Genomic DNA, 18,268 nt, shown 5'->3' with positions numbered 1-18,268 from the left:
ATGAGGTCTGGCTCAGTCTGTGAAATAGAAGTTACTGTTGGCAAGAGTAAAGAAGGATAGGATACAACTGTGATATCCTGAGCTCAGAGCACACCACGGTCTACAGACAGAATCTTGCCAAAACAAGTCTGAAAATAAGAGCGTTCCACACCGGTTTTTTGAGCGAGTTTGGCACTGCAATCTTCCCACAATGTCAGTTTTTCTGACAGCTGGGAGCTTTGCGTCAATAAGAACAGAGTCCAAGTATGGCTGCAGACCACTCGAGCACGATTGCACAGGGCGCCACAATCTATTCGTGCACACGGAGACCTCCTCCCACCACCACCACCCTCCTGGAGATTGAACCCTCCCTATTTTATCTTCATCATTGCTACCCTTAACACCAACATGTGTCGCCGGGATCAAGACCATCTCGATAAGTCCCTGGCGGACCTCCGACATACATCCTCTTGTCATGCTGCCTCCTTGCATAGCCCCCTCCTGCATAAAACCCCCTTGCATAGCCTGCCCCTTGCAGAGCTCCTCCCTGCATACCACCCCCCCTTATAGAACTCCTCTCCATATACTATCCCCCTTTGCAGAGCCCTCCCCTACAACCATTTCCCTTGCAGAGCTCCCTCCTGCATAAGTAGCCCTTCTCTCGCCATTGTGCATTATTTGCCTGTCATATCCCTACCCCCATTCTAGCTCCACCCACTTGGCACTACCCTGGCACACAGTGCTCAACTGGACACTGCCAGGTTGGCACTAGGTGGGTACTGCTTGGGCATTCCTCCTACTATCCAGGGGCTTCAATGGCCTCCGATTCCCCTAGCATGACCATGGCACCTGGTCTGTGCTACTGCAGAGCAGTGGTGATTCTCGCTGGCGTGACCACTCGCCAGCAAGGGGGAGGATCCTGGGAGAGATGCCATGTGGGAGCAGGTAGTGATTTTAACTTAATTACTTTTATGTAAATAGGAAAGGACACAAAACTGATTTCGCAGGCAAAACAGGGCCGGGAGGATAAGAAACTGATTCAAGCCCGTTTTTTATTCTCGCCTGCTATCTTTCCAGTTCATCGTTTTTGAAGTGACAGTGGGAAAAAAATGGAAATAAAGCACAATGAAATTATAATGAATTATTACATAATTCATTTCAGGGAAGCACTGACTGCACAGCAGCAGGAGAATGGACTGGAGCTGACAAAGACCCTCTATTTGTTTCTGTTCTAATGCTCTCTTTTGCCCTCCTCCCAGCTTAAGCATTCCAGCGATATTGTCAACACCTTCTTGCTCTGAAGCAATATTCTGAAATACTGTGACCTGCATAGCTACAAGTTCTACCAAAGTGGCTTGCCAGAAAGTAATAAGTGGTTGTGCTTTGAAAGTAATCGATTGCTTTGGAATGGTCCAAAGATGCGAGAAGGCATTAAATATTTTTTCTTTTTATTCATTGCAAGTCTTTGGAGACACATTAAAATTTCAAATAAAATTAAGATTCGTCCATAATTGGGGATGGAAACTTTTAAGCAAACAGTCATTTTAAAAATGAGCTGAAAATTGGTCTTGGCCTGCAGTAACTTCCTCATAGATATGTATGCGACTTGTCGAGATTTGTCCCATACTTGCTTAATTATAATCTATTAATTTGTAGTAGGCCATATGGTTAATTTTACTAAATTAAGCATGAAACCTCTCAATTTGGACAGTGACTGGCCTATTTTAAAAACACATTTACCATGTTTAACTTCCTAAAAAAGTCAATCTACATTAGTGTTTGCACAATAAGGCTATACAACATTTTCTGGAATGTTCTCTATAAAGCAGCATTGCTTTTCTGTGAACCTTTTCTTTGACAGCTGAAACCTTGCTTTAGGATACATTGTAAACACCCCACCACATAATACAAAGCTATGTGATGACAGCTCATCCATGATAATAGAGGATGCAATCTCCTTTCATTAAACTATATATACACACATTGCAAAGACTGATGGGAACAACTCAAGCTGTGGCACTTTCTAAGTGTTCAGATGTCTTTATAAACCATTCAAGCTTTGTTATTCTGATTAAGAATCTCATCCAAATGTTGCAAGTCTTACAATCTTGTGACACATTTGCAGCCATCTGTTCCAAGTAACTGATGCCTCACAGTTCTAGGTTATATAACCCTGAGCACAAAATATTTTGTATATACAAAGTGCTATTTTGCCTGAAGGGATTTTTGTTTTGAAGAAAAGTCAAACATCTGAAGCTACCTGTTAACCAATTCATATGTATCCCCACATTTATGAACATTCATATACCCCACCTTTCACTCAGTCTGTCCAATTACAGTTGTGCATTGGCAGCAAATTAAGTGAATAGAATAAAAAGCCAGGTCAAATGGCATTCATTCTAAGTAACTGGTTGGCAAACTTAGATACATTATTCGTTATTTCCGTCTCCATCTTCAGCCATATGTTGATCCAGTTTGTAAACATGGCAGCAAAATGTTCGGGGTGGCAGCATTTCTATGTGTATGATAGTATCTCTATCGAAGAACAATTGATGAGTGTAGGTCTGCAATTTAAAAAGAAAACTTGGGTAAAACTGGGTATGTGGGAGCAATAAGCACATTTTCCATGCTTTTCTCTCTCCCCCAGCCCCACACTAGCTATGCAAATGAATCGCTAATTAGAAAAGTCTCAGGCTTGATTCCCTTCCCACTCTATGTTGGGATAACTGTATTAGCTCCATGTGAGCTAATACAGATTAAGCTTGGAATAAGAATCTTGCTCAATATTTCTACGGCTAATCATAATGCAGAAATGCATATGTGTTTATATTCGGTGAGGATAGGATTGGGTTCAGCTGCTGTAACCTCTGCAATTGAATAGACTACCAGCGCTGTCACACGAAAAATGACCACTCAGATGAGGTATCAGATGACTACAGATTCCAATGGAACCTACCTCAGTAAGGAGTCAGGTTCCTCAGAGGAATAGGGAAGGGAAGAACTTGGAAAAGGTCATTTACTGCAAAATTTTATATTTCAGTCCTTAAGGTGAAAAGGGAAAAAAACAAAATGGTTTCATACCAAGGAGTTCCTGTAAAATGGGGTAGCCAGAGCCAGGTGACCAGTGGGACATCGAAAGCTCTGCTTCAAGAATGTTGGCAGGCTAAGAAGGCCATAAACATTGATTACCGCACCCAGGAGACACTAGCTGATGCCAGAGGGAAATGGTGACATCTCCTGTGGGCTGGCATGCACCACCATGATGACAAGTTCTCCAGCAGCTTGGCCAATTGTGAAAACAACCCACAACAATACTTGGAAACTTCATGTGTGACACTTGTGACACGTTAAAAAGGCTCATATGTGGACAACGAAATAAAAGCTTGCAGCGTAGCCATTCCCTTGGACCAATCATTTAAATTTAAAAGAAGCCTTGGCAGTTAACTGTTCCCCAGTGTATTCTCCATGGCAGCACTTCTACCAGAGTCCATTTGTCTACTAATCAGAACTCTCTTCTCATGCAGTATTATTGTTGTTCCCTTTACAGCTGGTATTCTTGTGAATCTGTCCCAATGAATGCTTGACGAAAAGCTTTGAAAATATTTCTCTTTTTTCAGCAAGGTTTGACTTCTATACAACCAACCTTAGGTTCTGATATTTTGATATCAGCATCATTGCATTACTTCTGTAAATCCTACCTATTCTGTAGCTTTCTACAATACCATTCCTGCATACAATAAATGTAAAATTGTTTTCATTGTCCCTTTTACTGTGGAGTGAATATTCAGTTCTTATTCAATTGTGGAAGTAGACACTGCCATACAGACTCAAATTTTATACAGGTGATTTGAAAGCTGGCATTGTTCATCTTTGTCTATGGGAATTAGTAAAGTCCATGAATCCAATTTAACTGTGTAAGTGGGTGGATTTTGCATGAGCTAATATGTCACACTATTTTTAGTAATCCTCACTGCAAGCAAGTACTTAAAATAATAAAGTAACTATTAATAAAAACAGAAAAAATGCAAAATAGGAAAGCACACTTTGAGAACAACCTTCATTGTAGTTTCATGAGTTCTACAGATGGTCCCCAAATGTGATTAAGTGGGTGTCCTATTGGCATGTCATTAAGATGCTCTACAACAAAAGTTAATTAGTAGCTAATAACCAATGGGCAATTTATTGGTAATACTTACAAAATCCCAAGGTTCCTTTAATGGAATACGTTTAATTAAGATGCCAGATTGGTTGTCGTAAAGATCAAGATGAATCTTTTCTTCAGTGTCTGTTGGAGGTGCTGCTAAAACAGTCAACAGTTCAAGCTCATCCTCGTAGTCTACCATTTTAAAGGTCTTAAAAAGAGATAAAACAGCAAAGGAATAAGAATTTTTCATTTGTAATTACAACTCACTGATAACTTTAACAATCCACACAGACGATTTCCCATGCCTCATTTATCTGCATAGACTGTTGTCTATAGAGGTAGCAAATATTCCAGTGTTTTACATTCTTATAAAATAACCACTATTAATTTCAGTTAAACTTGTGCCTGTTTGCATAATTCATAGGATCACTTTTTTTCCCACTAGATTAATGCTACAATATATACTCATCATTTCTCCATCTAACCAATAACATCAATAACAGCAGCCAATAACAATCACATTTTAAAATCAAATACACTGAAGGAAATAATATGAACAACCATGAACAAGATTTATGTCCCTTGATCAGACTGACTAGGTAACTCATCTACATTAAAGACCGTAAGATGGTGCAGGAGGTAGGCAATATCTTGCCAGCTGTCCCCAGTATATCCTTTAATTCTATCTTTTACACTCATTCTATGCTTTTAAAACAGTACTCTCTTTTAAACTCTCTAATAATGTTATGCTACATTCTGCACCCTCTCCTTTCCTTCTCCCCTATGTACTCTACGAATAGTATGTTTTTCTGTATAGCATGCAAGAAACAGTACTTTCCACTGTATCGCAATACATGTGACAACATGTGGAATATTCATTATTTGGCAGAGTGGCACAGTGGGTGGGAAAAATGGGGTGGACACTATCTACACCACATTGTGAGCCTCTTAAAACAAAATGGCAAGAGGTGTTACATCACGCTGACAGGACTGGCTCAGCAACTCAAGTTTTCTGAAGATGGGAGTGTCCTAAAAAAAATAGATCTGTATACCCTTACCACAGAACTCTCCGCCCTTCACCCATGGAACACCATTCCTGACACTGCCTGGACATGACCTTTCTGTCAGGGGACTGTACTCACCTGTGTGCCTCTGGTGCGTTCTGCTCACCAGGTGCACATCATGGAGGACCTGTTGTGGCATGATGACACAAATGGCCCTTTAACATGGTGGGGGAGGGGGCATGGGGGGGGGGTCTAATTGGAATTGAGACTTGATAATGACTTTTAAGTATATTTAGATGGAGATCTCAACATTCAACTTCAGGATGCCCATTATGTCACTGGCTGGAGCGGAGGGGGGATATGATGACAATTGATCAGGGAAATCTCGCAGCTGTAAAAGCTGTTTTGGGACTCCCACAGGGTCCCCACCCCATTGTCATTTAACTTTAGACACTCTGCAATTTAAGACGGAGAAAGTAATGTTTTTATACTCCACTCATCTATCGATATAGGCCAACATTTTATTTGCCTTGCTAATTACTTCCTGTGCCTGCATGCTAACATTTTGAGATTCATGTCTGAGGACATCCAGATTCCTCGGTATTGCAGCGCTGCACAGTCTCACTCCACTTGGAAAAAAAAATTGCGTTTCTATTTTTTCGACAAGAGTGGACCACCTCAAATTTTCACACACTATACTCCTACTCCACAATTTTTTGTCCACTCACCTAACTGGTCTAAATCCCTTTGCAGAGTCCATGTCCTTCTACAATTTGCTTTCCTACTTATGTTACACTATTGAGGCTCCAGCAATGAGTATTTGGAATGGACAAATAGGAAATGTGAAAGAGAATGAACAGGATAACAGACAATATCAAGTGCCATGGAATATTGGACTTGCACTGTCAATTGGTAGTTTTACTTCACAATATATGCCATCTTATATCTCATTTGTTTCGCTATCCAGCAGGTATGATAGTCTAAATACAGCAAGCATTCTGACACACAACTCCTTCAATAGAATGTTCACTTCACCAGCCATTAAACAAGGATAGAGTTAGAGGTGCTTCACCTGCCACCTGTGCACTTTGGGAGGGATGGGACAGAATGGTAGTTCTCAAAGCTTTGGAGCAGTATGACAAGTACAGGATGAAGCTGCAGAACCCAATCTAGGGATCTGTGAGCATTATGAGGGTTCAAACATTATGTGGGAAAAATGGAGGTTTGGAGAGGTGGGGGGGGACTCTGAGGGCACGATGCTGAAAACCTAGCCTTATATGCCTTAACTGTCTCCATCTGATAATTTTTGTCAATTTAGTAGAAACCAAGTGATAAATTAACTGCTCAAATTAACTGAATTCTGCAGAAAAATAAGTTAATTTCAATCTAGCTGCAATTCCTCATCAATGCCTGTGAAACAAAAATGAAAAATTCAAAATTGTGCAAAGTTTACATACAAAAATAAAACAATAACACATATTGTATCGATTAGGAAAAGTTGCAGTAATCAGATTCAGAAAATAATCAAATTCATACAAATAAACAACATGCAGGATGGAGAGATCAGTTTAGCTGAACAGAGCCCAAGGGAGGACAGTTCGCATTTAGATAAAGTGCTAACGTGTCCATCTAAAATGACAGCCAAATACTGAGATCAGTCTCAAATTAAATTCTGCTCCACCATTAACAAGTAGCTTCAAGACTTGCCCTGTTAAAAGAAGAAAATGAGTCCAATATATTAGAGTACTCTAAATCTACAATTACCTCATGAATATCATCGTCTAATTGAAAAAATCGCCTCTTCACAGCTCGGCCACTAGCGGTCACTTTTACTGTGCTCTCCAGCTTGAATAAGGAAATTTTTTTGAACAGTTAAATCAATAACAGATTCCTTTTTGTTAATATTTTCTGAAAGTATCTAATGCTTTCAGAACTTTTTATCAAGTGAGCAAACATCCTAAAAGCACCAGATTAGAGCACTTGCTTTCTTTACTCAAACAGATACTATATATATATAAATTCATCTATCAATACATGCATGGAAATATTTTCTTAGTGGGGGAATAAAACTGTAAATTAGATTTATTGCCATGGCTACGCATGTACCAGTGGCAGCATATATTAAGTAGCTGGGGTGATTTGTTTGGGCTTAGCTCCCTTTGGGCTTTGGGAATCTGCTTATACTGGTTAATAGTTTTGGATCACTATCCTTGTCTGTTTTAAGGAGGATTAATGTTGGCTTTTTTCCTTTTTGTGTTTGCCTTTATTTCAATCATGGTCAATTTTCTTGATGTTGGGTGCTGCTTGAATCTCTATTTCATCACTTCCATGTCACTATGTTGAATTATTCTGATTAGGTTACTTCCCAGACATGTGTGTTTATTGTGGGAAGAGCAGGGTTCCCACAATGGGAGGAAATACAAATCATGCAGTTTTTCTGCTAACCAGTGTGTTGTGGGGGGGGGGGGTGCAGGGGGGATGTTTTATTTTCTGGATAAGTCTAACGAGTATTCTCCCTGTTCCAAAAGCTAATTATGGATCACGTTGGCATACCCTGTGAAGTAGATCAATTTCTCCTCCCTTAGCAGGATTGAGTACGTTGCATCAATTTGGGCGTTGGAGGAACTGATTGGAATCTTGGCTGGCACAAAACATATTTTGGTGACAATTGTCTCTTCTTTCTGATGACAGAAATCAGATGATTTTTGAGGAAGTGACAAAGATGATTGATGAGGATAGGGCAGTGGATGTTGTCTAAATGGATTTCAGTAAGGCCTTTAACAAGGTTCCTCATGGCAGATTGGTACAGAAAGTGAAGTCACATGGGATCAGAGACGAGCTGGCAAGGTGGATACAAAACTGGCTCAGTCAAAGAAGACAGAGGGTAGCAGTGCAAGGTTGTGTTTCTGAATGGAGGGCTGTGACAAGTGGCGTTCCTCAGGGATCAGTGCTGGAACCTTTGCTGTTTGTAATATATATAAATGATTTGGAGAAAAATGTAACTGGCTTCATTAGTAAGTTTGTGGACGACACAAAAGTTGGTGGATTTATGGACAGCGATGAGGACCATCAGAGGATAGCGCAGGATAAAGATCAATTGGAGACTTGGGCAGAGAGATGGCAGATAGGGTTTAATCCAGACAAATGTGAGGTAATGCATTTTGGAAGGTCTAATCCAGATAGGAAATATATAATAAATGGCAGAACCCTTAAGAGTATTGATAGGCAAAGGGATCTGGGTGTACAGGTACACAGGTCACTGAAAGTAATAATGCAGGTGGAGAAGGTAGTCAAGAAGGCATACGACACGCTTGCCTTCATCAGCCAGGGCACTGAGTTTAAAAATTGGCAAGTCATGTTGCAGCTTTATAGAACCTTAGTGAGGCCGCACGTGGAATATAGTGTTCAATTCTGGTCGCCACGCTACCAGAAGGATGTGGAAGCAGTGGAGAAGGTACAGAAAAGGCTTACTAGGATGTTGCCTGGGTATGGAGGCATTAGCTATGATGAGAGGTTGGAGAAACTTGGTTTGTTCTCATTGGAATGACCTGATGTGATCATCAGGTCCCAAATTGGAATGCTTATAGGGTACTTCTGATTCAGAGACAGGAACCCTACACACTATGCCACAAGAACTCCTGGTCCAGGGGTTACAAAGTGCTTAATAAATGCAAGTTTTTTCTTTGTCAGTAATTTCATATTTGTCCATAAAGTTTCTCATACATAAAATGCAGAACTTACACAGGGTTCTCTCAATTGGCCATCATAACTTTGGTGGAAGGTGTTAAAGGTTTAAAATTGGATAGGGTAGGATTCAGAGAGCAGATACCTGGTGAAACAGTCAAGCCAAACCTTCATTCATAAAGTCTGACATTTTATGCTAACATTTTATCTGGCAGTGGGGAAATTGCATTTAATGGGGCAGATTAAATATGAATGTTCATTAAAACAAGCAAAATTTTGAATCAGAATAGAGAGGTTATGTAGTGGTAAATTAATCAGTTACAGAGCATTGCTTAATGCAAGATGATTTATGATGACGTCAGTCAACTTATAGGACCAACTACAGATTGCCATTTAAATAGCTTAATATCCAAGATCTGTTCCATTACAGGTAGTTAACTTTTAGTAATATCACTAACATTTAACAGGTCTTTTCAAACAAATTCACGCATTTAGTAATTTACCCAGGAGTGGAAAAAAGTTAGTTCAATATATTTCAGTATAACTGAGATCAACTTGGTCATGAAAATGTATTGTTTGTATCTGATCTGAAAAGTCAACGTGCTATTAAAAATTGTTAACGATATGATAAGACTGTACATTTAGGTAGCAGAATTGCATGAAATTCATTTAGCTTAACAGAATAAAATACAACATTGAAAATTCAATTGCAGCCACAATCAACCATAAATAGCTAACAAGTCACAATTTCAGTACAATTACATTCAGTGAATATCTTCCATTTTTGCTTCCATTAGTGTTCATCTAACTCACTCTAGCCTATGTCTCTCTGAACTTGCAGTACTCTTCTCTCAGGACCACTGTTGTCAAGGGTGACATAAGTGCTGCTGTTGTTGTTTGGCATATTAATTTCCATCAAGCAGAGGCTGAAAACCAATTCTCTACATTTTTTCCAATCTCTCTGGGGACTGTGAACCCACCATTAAATATTGTTTTCAGGATTATGAACCTCAAGTTCTGTGGTTATCTTCCCTCCATGGTCTCCAAGTCATTGTTCCCACCCTAACCCTGAACAGCTCACTTCTGCCTCTTTCTAAAGATCCAGAAACAAGACTGCCCTAGTATACCCTAAATTATTGATATCTGGCCTCCTTTAGACATAACCATCTTCCTTTATGTGAAGTGTGATTCCAAACATGGAAAATCTTCTGATTCCCATTGACTTCCACTATACTGGGGACTCCTTCATGCCACTTTGTCACGTGTTTAGTTTCTTTACCTGTTCCATTATCAGTCCCTTTGCCTTGCACCGTGAAGCCTGGAGTCATTTAATGACTCCTGTTCTTCAACTAGTCACAGTCTTTCCCTTTAGTTCTTTATCCCTTAACACACCCTTTCACTTACTCAAAAACTGTTTACATCCTTTACTTTTCCCAATTCTGTTGAAGCTCACACACCCATAATATTCTCTCTCTACAGATACTACCAGGCCTGCTAGGTATTGAGTATTTTCTGTTTTTATTTCAGATTTCCAGCATTCACTGTATTTTGCTTTGTAACTTCCATATTTTATTACTCTACCAAGGATTATGAGATCCTGAACTCCCAAGCATTCTTGCAAAGGAGAAGCAAATCGAGGTTCCTCCATTTATCCTTCTCTTTGAGTTGACTATTAAAACCCGAGGAAACAACTGTCAGAGGGAACTTAGTAATCCACCAGTAATGGCTGAAGGAATTGAACACAATATCACTAGGATGCCCTACTTTATGTAACTAACCAAGTTTCTTCACTCCTCTAAATTTTATAAAAGACTAAATTTGCCAAATTCTCTGGAAATAAAGCTTAACCTCCCTAATACAGAATATTGCTTGTCCAGGATATTCCTAAACAGATTTCCAAGAACTGAAACTCCACAGCATTTTCTTCTGAAGCAGACAAATACAGGAACATCTGGTTTCAAATATCTTAGACATAATAGCAATGCATAAATTAAATTGGCTATGCAAAATAAACTCTTCTTCCCTAGTCAGCAGCTAGCTTGATGGAACAACCTGCTCATATTACTCTGACGAAAAGCAAGCACAGTAAACAAAAAAAGATATTTCCCCACTGGCTTTGTCCCTTGGCTACGCACAGAGACAAAGCAATCCTATTAAATCGCCTACACAGTCCCCAGGAGCAGACTCACAGAGGCACAGCAGGTCTAACGACAACAGATGCACTCACCACCTGAAAAAAAGTCTATAGGAGGAATCTTATCAAAAAAATTCTAAGTCCAGGACTGGTGGAAACACGGGGAAGTTTCTCATCCCATCATTTTTGGGCGAGTTCAAACTCAGAATTTTATGCACTTAGTGACTAATTGACTGAACCATTCTTCGCTTGAAGTGAAAGGGGGCAGGGCTTAAATCATCAGAAAGCCTGCTATTGCAGCAGAGCGTGCCATTGCGCATGTGCCGACCTCTGTGACAATCAGCAAAGGGCTGACAAGTCTGAGAGAGAAACTGGTCACAGAGACCTGTCACGCCTCTGCTGCTGCAGCCAGTCTAGACCCACCAGCCCCTTTCCTGTGCAGCTGTTGTGGGGACCCGCAGCTATCGCAGGGGCCCATGGCCGATCGTTAGCTCCACTCCACCCATAAATATCACCACCCCCTCCCTCCCCCACCAATCACCTGTAGAGTGATAGCAGGGCTCCCCTCCCTCCCTGGTCACCTGCACAGTGGCAACTGGGCCCCCTCCCCATACCGATCGCAACTGCAGAGTGTGCAATACTCCCTCGACCAGTAGGCCCCGCCTCCAGTAGGCACTGCCTAGTGTCCAGTGCCAGGATGCCCTGTGGGCACTGCCTAGTGGTCGGTGCCATGGTGTCGGTGCCATGGGCCGACACTGCCCAAGGGGCAGCCCCTTTCCCCCGACCACTCCAGGAGGGGTCTCATTGGCCTCCGATTCTACTGGCGAGACCATCATGACTGGTCCCCATTTATGGGGACCAGCTGTTTTCCTGCTGGAGAGAAACTCTTACGGTGAGGTCACAGAGGCAAGTGAGCCTAGCAAATTGAGTCCCAGGCTTGCTAATTCAATTTACGTTTATGTTGAAATTTGATTCAAATAATTTATTCAGCCTCGTATCAGAAATGGGCAGATATCCAGTGCCAGTAAATCACGAGAGGTGAGAAATCAGGCCTGAGTGACTTCTTGGCACTCCTGCGACCTTGCCAGATTGCCCCACCCATCGGCCAGTTTTGGCGCAACAGTAAGATTGCTCTCTACATCTGAACTTCCCTTGGAACCCTGCAAGAGCTTCTGAATCTCAACAATGGACCAATGTGATTAATGATTAAAAAAAAAGAAAATTAGAGTTACTGTTTACCTCTCTTTCTCTTGCAGAAGAAATAGTAAAGGCTCGTAAAACCTGCCATCTCTGTACATCTTCAGATTTTTCAGACAGCTGCAACACACTGGAAAGCAATGTTAACATAATTGACAATAAATGTCCATCTATGTTATAAATTACAATGGAAATATTTTGCACAACAGCAAGGATACATCAAACAACAATTGATATTTTAAGTTTTTCAGTAACTGTAAATGTTTTCTTAATTTCAGTGGAAAATTCACATCAAGGTACCAATAATAACACTTTGGCAAGAATTGATGTCATATAGCACAATCAGACATCGGGACGCAGTAATAGGACTGGGAGTAGGCCATTCTCCCTCTTCAGTGTGCTCTGCCATTCAACAAGATCATGGCTGATCTTCTAATTCAATGCCATTTTCCTGCCCTATCCCCATAACCCTTTATATCTTTAATATCTAGAAATCTATCAATCTCTGTCCTGAATATACTTAATGATGAGCCTCCACAGCCTGCTGAGATAGAGAATACCAAAGATTCATCACCCTCTGAGTGAAGAAATTCCTCCTCTTCTCAGTCCTTCTTATTCTGAGACTATGTCCCCAGTTCCTGATCTCCCCAGGGGAAAAATCCTTCCTGCATCAACAAATTTTAAATGCATCAATGAGATCACTTCTCATTCTTCAAAAAGATTCAGTTTCCTCAATCTTCCATCCCAGGGATCAGTCTGGTGAACCTTTGTTGCACTCTCTCTATGCTATGTCCTTCCTTAGGCAAGGAGACCAAAACTGCACACAATACTCAAGGTGTCTTTTCACCAAGGCTTGTCACAATTGTGGCAAGGCGTTTTTACTCTGCACTTAAATCTTCTTGCAATAAAGGCCAACATACCATCTGCATTCCCAATTGCTTGCTGCACCTGCATGTTTGCTTTTAGTGACCAATTAAGCAAAGACACCCAAGTCCCTTTGGACATCAGCACTTCCCAAAGTCTCAATTTAAGAAATACTTTGCATTTCTATTTTTCCTACCAAAGTGGATAACTTCATCTTCCCTCTGCCATGTTCTTACCCATTCACTAAACTGGTCTGAATCTCCTTGAAGTTTCTTTGCACTGTCCTCTCAACACATATTCCTACCTAGTTTTGTGTCATCAGCAGTTCACACGTGTGAATAGCTAGATCCCAAGTACTGACGTTTGTGGTCTCATATTAGTCAGAGTCTTCGAAACTGAAAATGAACCACTTATTCCAGCTCTTTATTTTTCTCTCCATTATCCAATTCTGAATTCATGCCAGTACATTTCTCTCAATCCCATGCACTCTAATTGTGTTTACTAACCTCCTGTAGAGACCTTATCAAAAGCTTTCTGAAAATACAAATATCCATTCTGCTGCTCAAAAAACTCTCAACAGGTTTGTCAAACAGGATTTCCTTTCATAAATCATGGGGGCGCCATGGTAGCACAGTGGTTAGCACTGCTGCTTCACTGTGCCAGGGACCCAGGTTCGATTCCAGGTTTGGGTCACTGTCTGTGTGGAGTTTGCACATTCTCCTCACGTCCGCGTGAGTTTCTTCCAGGTGCTCTGGTTTCCTCCCACATTCTCAAAGACATGCTAATTAGGTACATTGACCCGAACAGGCACCGGAGTGTGGCGACTAGGGGAATTTCACAGTAACTTCATTGCAGTGTTAATGTAAGCCTTACTTGTGACTAATAAATAAACTTTAGGGAGTCTAAAACTAGAGGACATAGGTTTAAGGTGAAAGGGGAGAGATACAAAAGTGTCCAGAGGGACAATTTTTTTTCACACAGAGGGTGATGAGTGTCTGGAAGAAGCTGCCAGAGGTAGTAGTAGAGGCGGGTACAATTTTGTCTTTTAAAAGCATTTAGACAGCTACATGGGTAGGATGGGTATAGAGGGAGATAAGTCAAATGGATTAGCTTGGGGTTTCAAAAAAAAAACGGCGGCATAGACAAGTTGGGCTGAACGGTCTGTTTCCATGCTGTAAACCTTTATGACTATGAAATACATGTTGACCATGTTCAATTCTACCATTATTTTCTAAGTGACCAATTATCACATCTTTATAGTCGACTCTACTTTTCCCTACTGCTGATGTCAGCCCTGCTTTTTCTTCTGATTAGGCCCTGAATTTTTTTTTCCTTCTGCTAGGGATAGTTTTTCCTGCTATTTTCTCCTCTGGTAAAACAAACTCCAATATATCTCATACGCTTTGTTAATTTTGACCATGGCTGAGCGTATTATAATAGCACACTGGCTTGCTTATAGTTAGGCTCCAGTTTATCTCTCATGTTTTATCTTGGGATAAGTTTCCTGATTACACACGCGAGATATGCAAAGATTGGATTTGCCTACATCTGTATAATAACAGACTGATAATGCTTTTTTTTTAAATCACTGCGCTAACAAATGTCGAATTGTGATGACAATATAAATAAAACAAATCATCATTCACTTTAGTTAGAGAAAATCAAATAAAAAAATTTAAAATAATTTAATAAAGTTCAATAAAATAATAAAAAATTACAAAACATTTCAAATTACAGGTCTCTTTAATTAACAGTATAAAAACGAAAGGTCGACTGCACTCTGCATTTTGTATTGAGGTCCAAATAGATTAAATGTTGTCAGATTGAGTTTGTCTAGTCTTGCACCTCAATTTCCTGGGATTGCTAGCTGGGTATAAGTTTGGATTTTCTGAATGATATACTTTTTCAATCTCCTGTTCAGTGGAAATTTGTAGCGACTGAGGAGGGTTGTGTTTAATACTTGTATTAGTTTTCCGCTTTCCATTTTTTTGGGAGGCTGATTATTTATATATTATTCAGAAAAATGTCTCCTCACCCCATTTTCCACCCACTTCTGTTTGAAAACAAGTGGGTATTTGAGAGAAAAATGCAGAACGTTCTCTAAAAATGAATAGCCAGATCGCTTGCTGATCAAAGATGAATGCAATTATATGAACTTACTTAATTTGTGTCGGTCCAATATGTATGATCCTTCCGGAATCATCTGGATGAAAATATATCCAGTCAATGTCTAATGTACAACATTGCATCTCCTGAATTCCATTCTCTGCCTAATTGGACAAAAGTGCATTTGACAGTTTATATCCCTCATCGTATTCTGTCAAGAAAGCAGTGTCAAACCAGTCAGAATACAAATGGCAGTAATCTAACTGAAATGCTATAATTTCAATCATTTTGATTAACAAACATTTTTGTCAGCAATTTTCTCACTGTGCCATCTTTCTCAGACTTAAAGCAGTTTCAAGGCAACACCTAACATCCTTGTAAAATGGGCTACATAACTCTGGTTCCCTATTCACATTATCTCTCAAAACGCAGTAGTGAACTAGCAGACACACAGAGATAATTTACAGCCACCTCCACAAGCCAGAAGTAAAACTCTCATTTGTTATTCTGAAAGCAGCCAGAGGGAGCCACTCTGATATTGGTACCTGTGCAAAATGACTCTTAGGTGGGGCCTTAAACATACTAATTGGCTATCTATCTCTGTGCAGGAAGAACAATTTGGATTTGGCAACACATTCTCACAAATTACTAACGACTCAAAAACAGGAGATTTGGTGAACAGCGAAGAGGAACGCAAAATACTTTAATTAGTCCAGGAGAGGTTGGCAAAAAGGAGGCAGATGCAATCTTATGTGTCACATTGTACTTTTTGGGAAGAAAATCAAGGAACAGAAGTACACATGTATGGGTAAGACACTGAACAACGTGGATGAACAGAGAGACTTTAATGAAATGTTATATTTGAGCCCCCAAGTCCAAGGTAGTTAAAATCATAACAAAAACTCTGTAGAACTGAGTAGACAAAAGATCAGGCTGACTTTTAGGCCAGATGGGGACAGGCACAAAGGCAGGCAGGCACATGATTTTATGCCACAGGCCAGCATGCAGGTTCCCTAGTTCCATCCAACCAACCATCCCCCTCAACATTTCCCTGAAGGTAGTTTAAGTAGTAGGACATCCATTGGAGAGGCTGACCCTCCACAATGGTGGCCCGATTGCTGCGGCTTTTTATGCTGGGTTAAAAATGTTGAAGAGAGTGTGCCTCCATCTTGGAATGCCTCTTCTTCACTCAGTGCAGTTTGTTGCCTTTTCAGTACTGGAGGGTCTCCTATTGGCCTGCCAAATTCAAGAACCCTGCTGGGTATCCTTAATTGAATGGTGCACTTGTTCTCTAGCCACTAACTGGCTAACTCATAGAAAGCATAGCCAGGTAACTGTTCCACATGCAGTGTGACAATGACAACGACAACAGGGTTCTGAAACAACTGGAGAAAATCATGCACGTTGTTAGGCCAGAGAGAACTAACTGCGTGCAATTTTTGAGATCTCACTCTAGAAAGCCCTAGAGAGCATGCAATTTAGATTCACTAATTTTGTGCTAGGAATGGCAAAATACAACTGTGAGCACAGATGGGAGATACTGGGGCTATTTTCAATGGTACAAGAATTAAACAGCTTAATTAGTTTTTTAAAGTTAAGCCAAGTTTTGGATAAGCAGGAAACACTATTTCCTTTGGTTAAGGAATCATTGACTCAGAAATTTTCAAATTAAATTTTCAAATCAAGAGGGCAAAACGAGCCCAGAGGAATTTAGTTATTCAGAGGGTTGCTGGAACAAGGAATATTTTACGTAAGGAAGCACATCCTTTCAGAAAGTTGGATCCAGGGTTAAAGGGAGAAAGCAGGACAGTAGGATTAATTTTGGATTGTTCCAGTGTAAAGTCAGCAGAAACACAATGAACTGAATGGATTCTTTTTATTTTCTAAACTTCTGTGGTTTCGTGGTTTTAAAAGACACAGATTAGAAATACTGCCCAATGGCAAACCCATATTACAGAAGTATCCGGAGCTATTGTAATACATTACCAGTTCTTTATCTTTTAATGAATAAATATGGTAAACGCCTTCCAGTTTCTTTTGATTAGGAGTAATGATGTAATGCCAGGGGTGTCCTCCAATCTGAAAAGCACTTTTAAGACAAGAAACTTCAAATAGGACAGGTGGACAATCTGTAAAAATAGGGTTTCATGTTTATATTGACAGTGAGCTACTAATGCATCCTAATTCTGGATAATACAAGTAACAAGGTTTTGTATTAAAATACCTGTTATTTTAATATTACATGGAATTCCAAACGGAGGTGCACCCACAATTCCAGTTGTGTTATTCCATTCACATTTTTGTCCAAGAATACATTGTTTCTGTGTAAACTATGTAAAGACAAGAATGTTGATATTTATATTTAAAGGACATTTCAGACCACAATGTTAAACACTTTGGGTGGAACCTTCCCTACCCGCCTGCCATGAGAATCGTAGCAGGTGGCACAGAAAATTCAGCAGACTATGCAAAGGTCCATTAACCTGGGGCAAGAATTTCCAGTCTTGGGGTGAGCGCAGCCAGAAAATCCGCCCTTTGGTTAAGAGTTTGCACTCTTAGGAGCGCAAAATCTCACAAGAGAACCCAAATCGCGTTATATGTTAGCAGGAAGTCCATTCACAATTGACACTGCCAATGATCTAATGGGATTTCCGATAGTGTCCCATTAGGATAAATTTAAATCTAATTATCAGGCCACTATGTCTCATTATCTCTATCTGTTGGTGTGAGGGCATGCCAATGTGAAATACAACTGATCTCCCACGGCATGCACCTGACGGACAAACCTGTCAGAGGAACTCAGGTTAGTGCAATGGTCAGGGGAGGGATAGGGAAATGCCTGAGCTCGGGCAGTGCTGGGGGGCTGGGTTGTTCTATTTTTATACACCAGAGTGGCCTATAAAATGGTGTCCAAACTCTAAACAATTAAGTTGTTGGTTTGCTTTTTTTTCTAAGTTGCTAATGAAGGAAGGCACTAAGGAAGGCACCACTAGAGCCAGTGGCTTCAATGCTACTTTTCATACCAATGCAACACTCTGCCTCAAAAGGGGAAAATTCCATTCTTTTGTTTTCCATTTGAGAGTGTTGTATGTTTATAACAAAAAAATTGTGCCAAGTGGCATGGATTTTACAATATCCTGCCCGTTGTTTGGACAG

At 40.3% G+C, this 18,268-nt stretch overlaps 1 protein-coding gene across 1 annotated transcript in view; it reads right to left on the bottom strand.

The window, feature by feature from the left end:
- Positions 1–1,080: 1,080 nt before the first annotated feature.
- dcaf17 (ddb1 and cul4 associated factor 17) overlaps positions 1,081–18,268 on the bottom strand; it is a 44,593-nt gene continuing 27,405 nt past the window's right edge. The window contains 7 exon segments of the mRNA XM_080199053.1: positions 1,081–2,543; positions 4,176–4,331; positions 6,892–6,972; positions 12,185–12,272; positions 15,167–15,276; positions 17,099–17,241; positions 17,337–17,442. Of these exon segments, the coding sequence (XP_080055179.1) occupies positions 2,409–2,543; positions 4,176–4,331; positions 6,892–6,972; positions 12,185–12,272; positions 15,167–15,276; positions 17,099–17,241; positions 17,337–17,442 (819 nt within the window). The 3' untranslated portion in view covers positions 1,081–2,408.

The sequence above is a fragment of the Carcharhinus amblyrhynchos genome, chromosome 11 (assembly GCF_965287045.1).
Source record: "Carcharhinus amblyrhynchos chromosome 11, sCarAmb.v2.hapA, whole genome shotgun sequence".
Lineage (NCBI taxonomy): Eukaryota > Metazoa > Chordata > Chondrichthyes > Carcharhiniformes > Carcharhinidae > Carcharhinus > Carcharhinus amblyrhynchos.
This window is presented reverse-complemented; position numbering and strand designations above follow the sequence as displayed.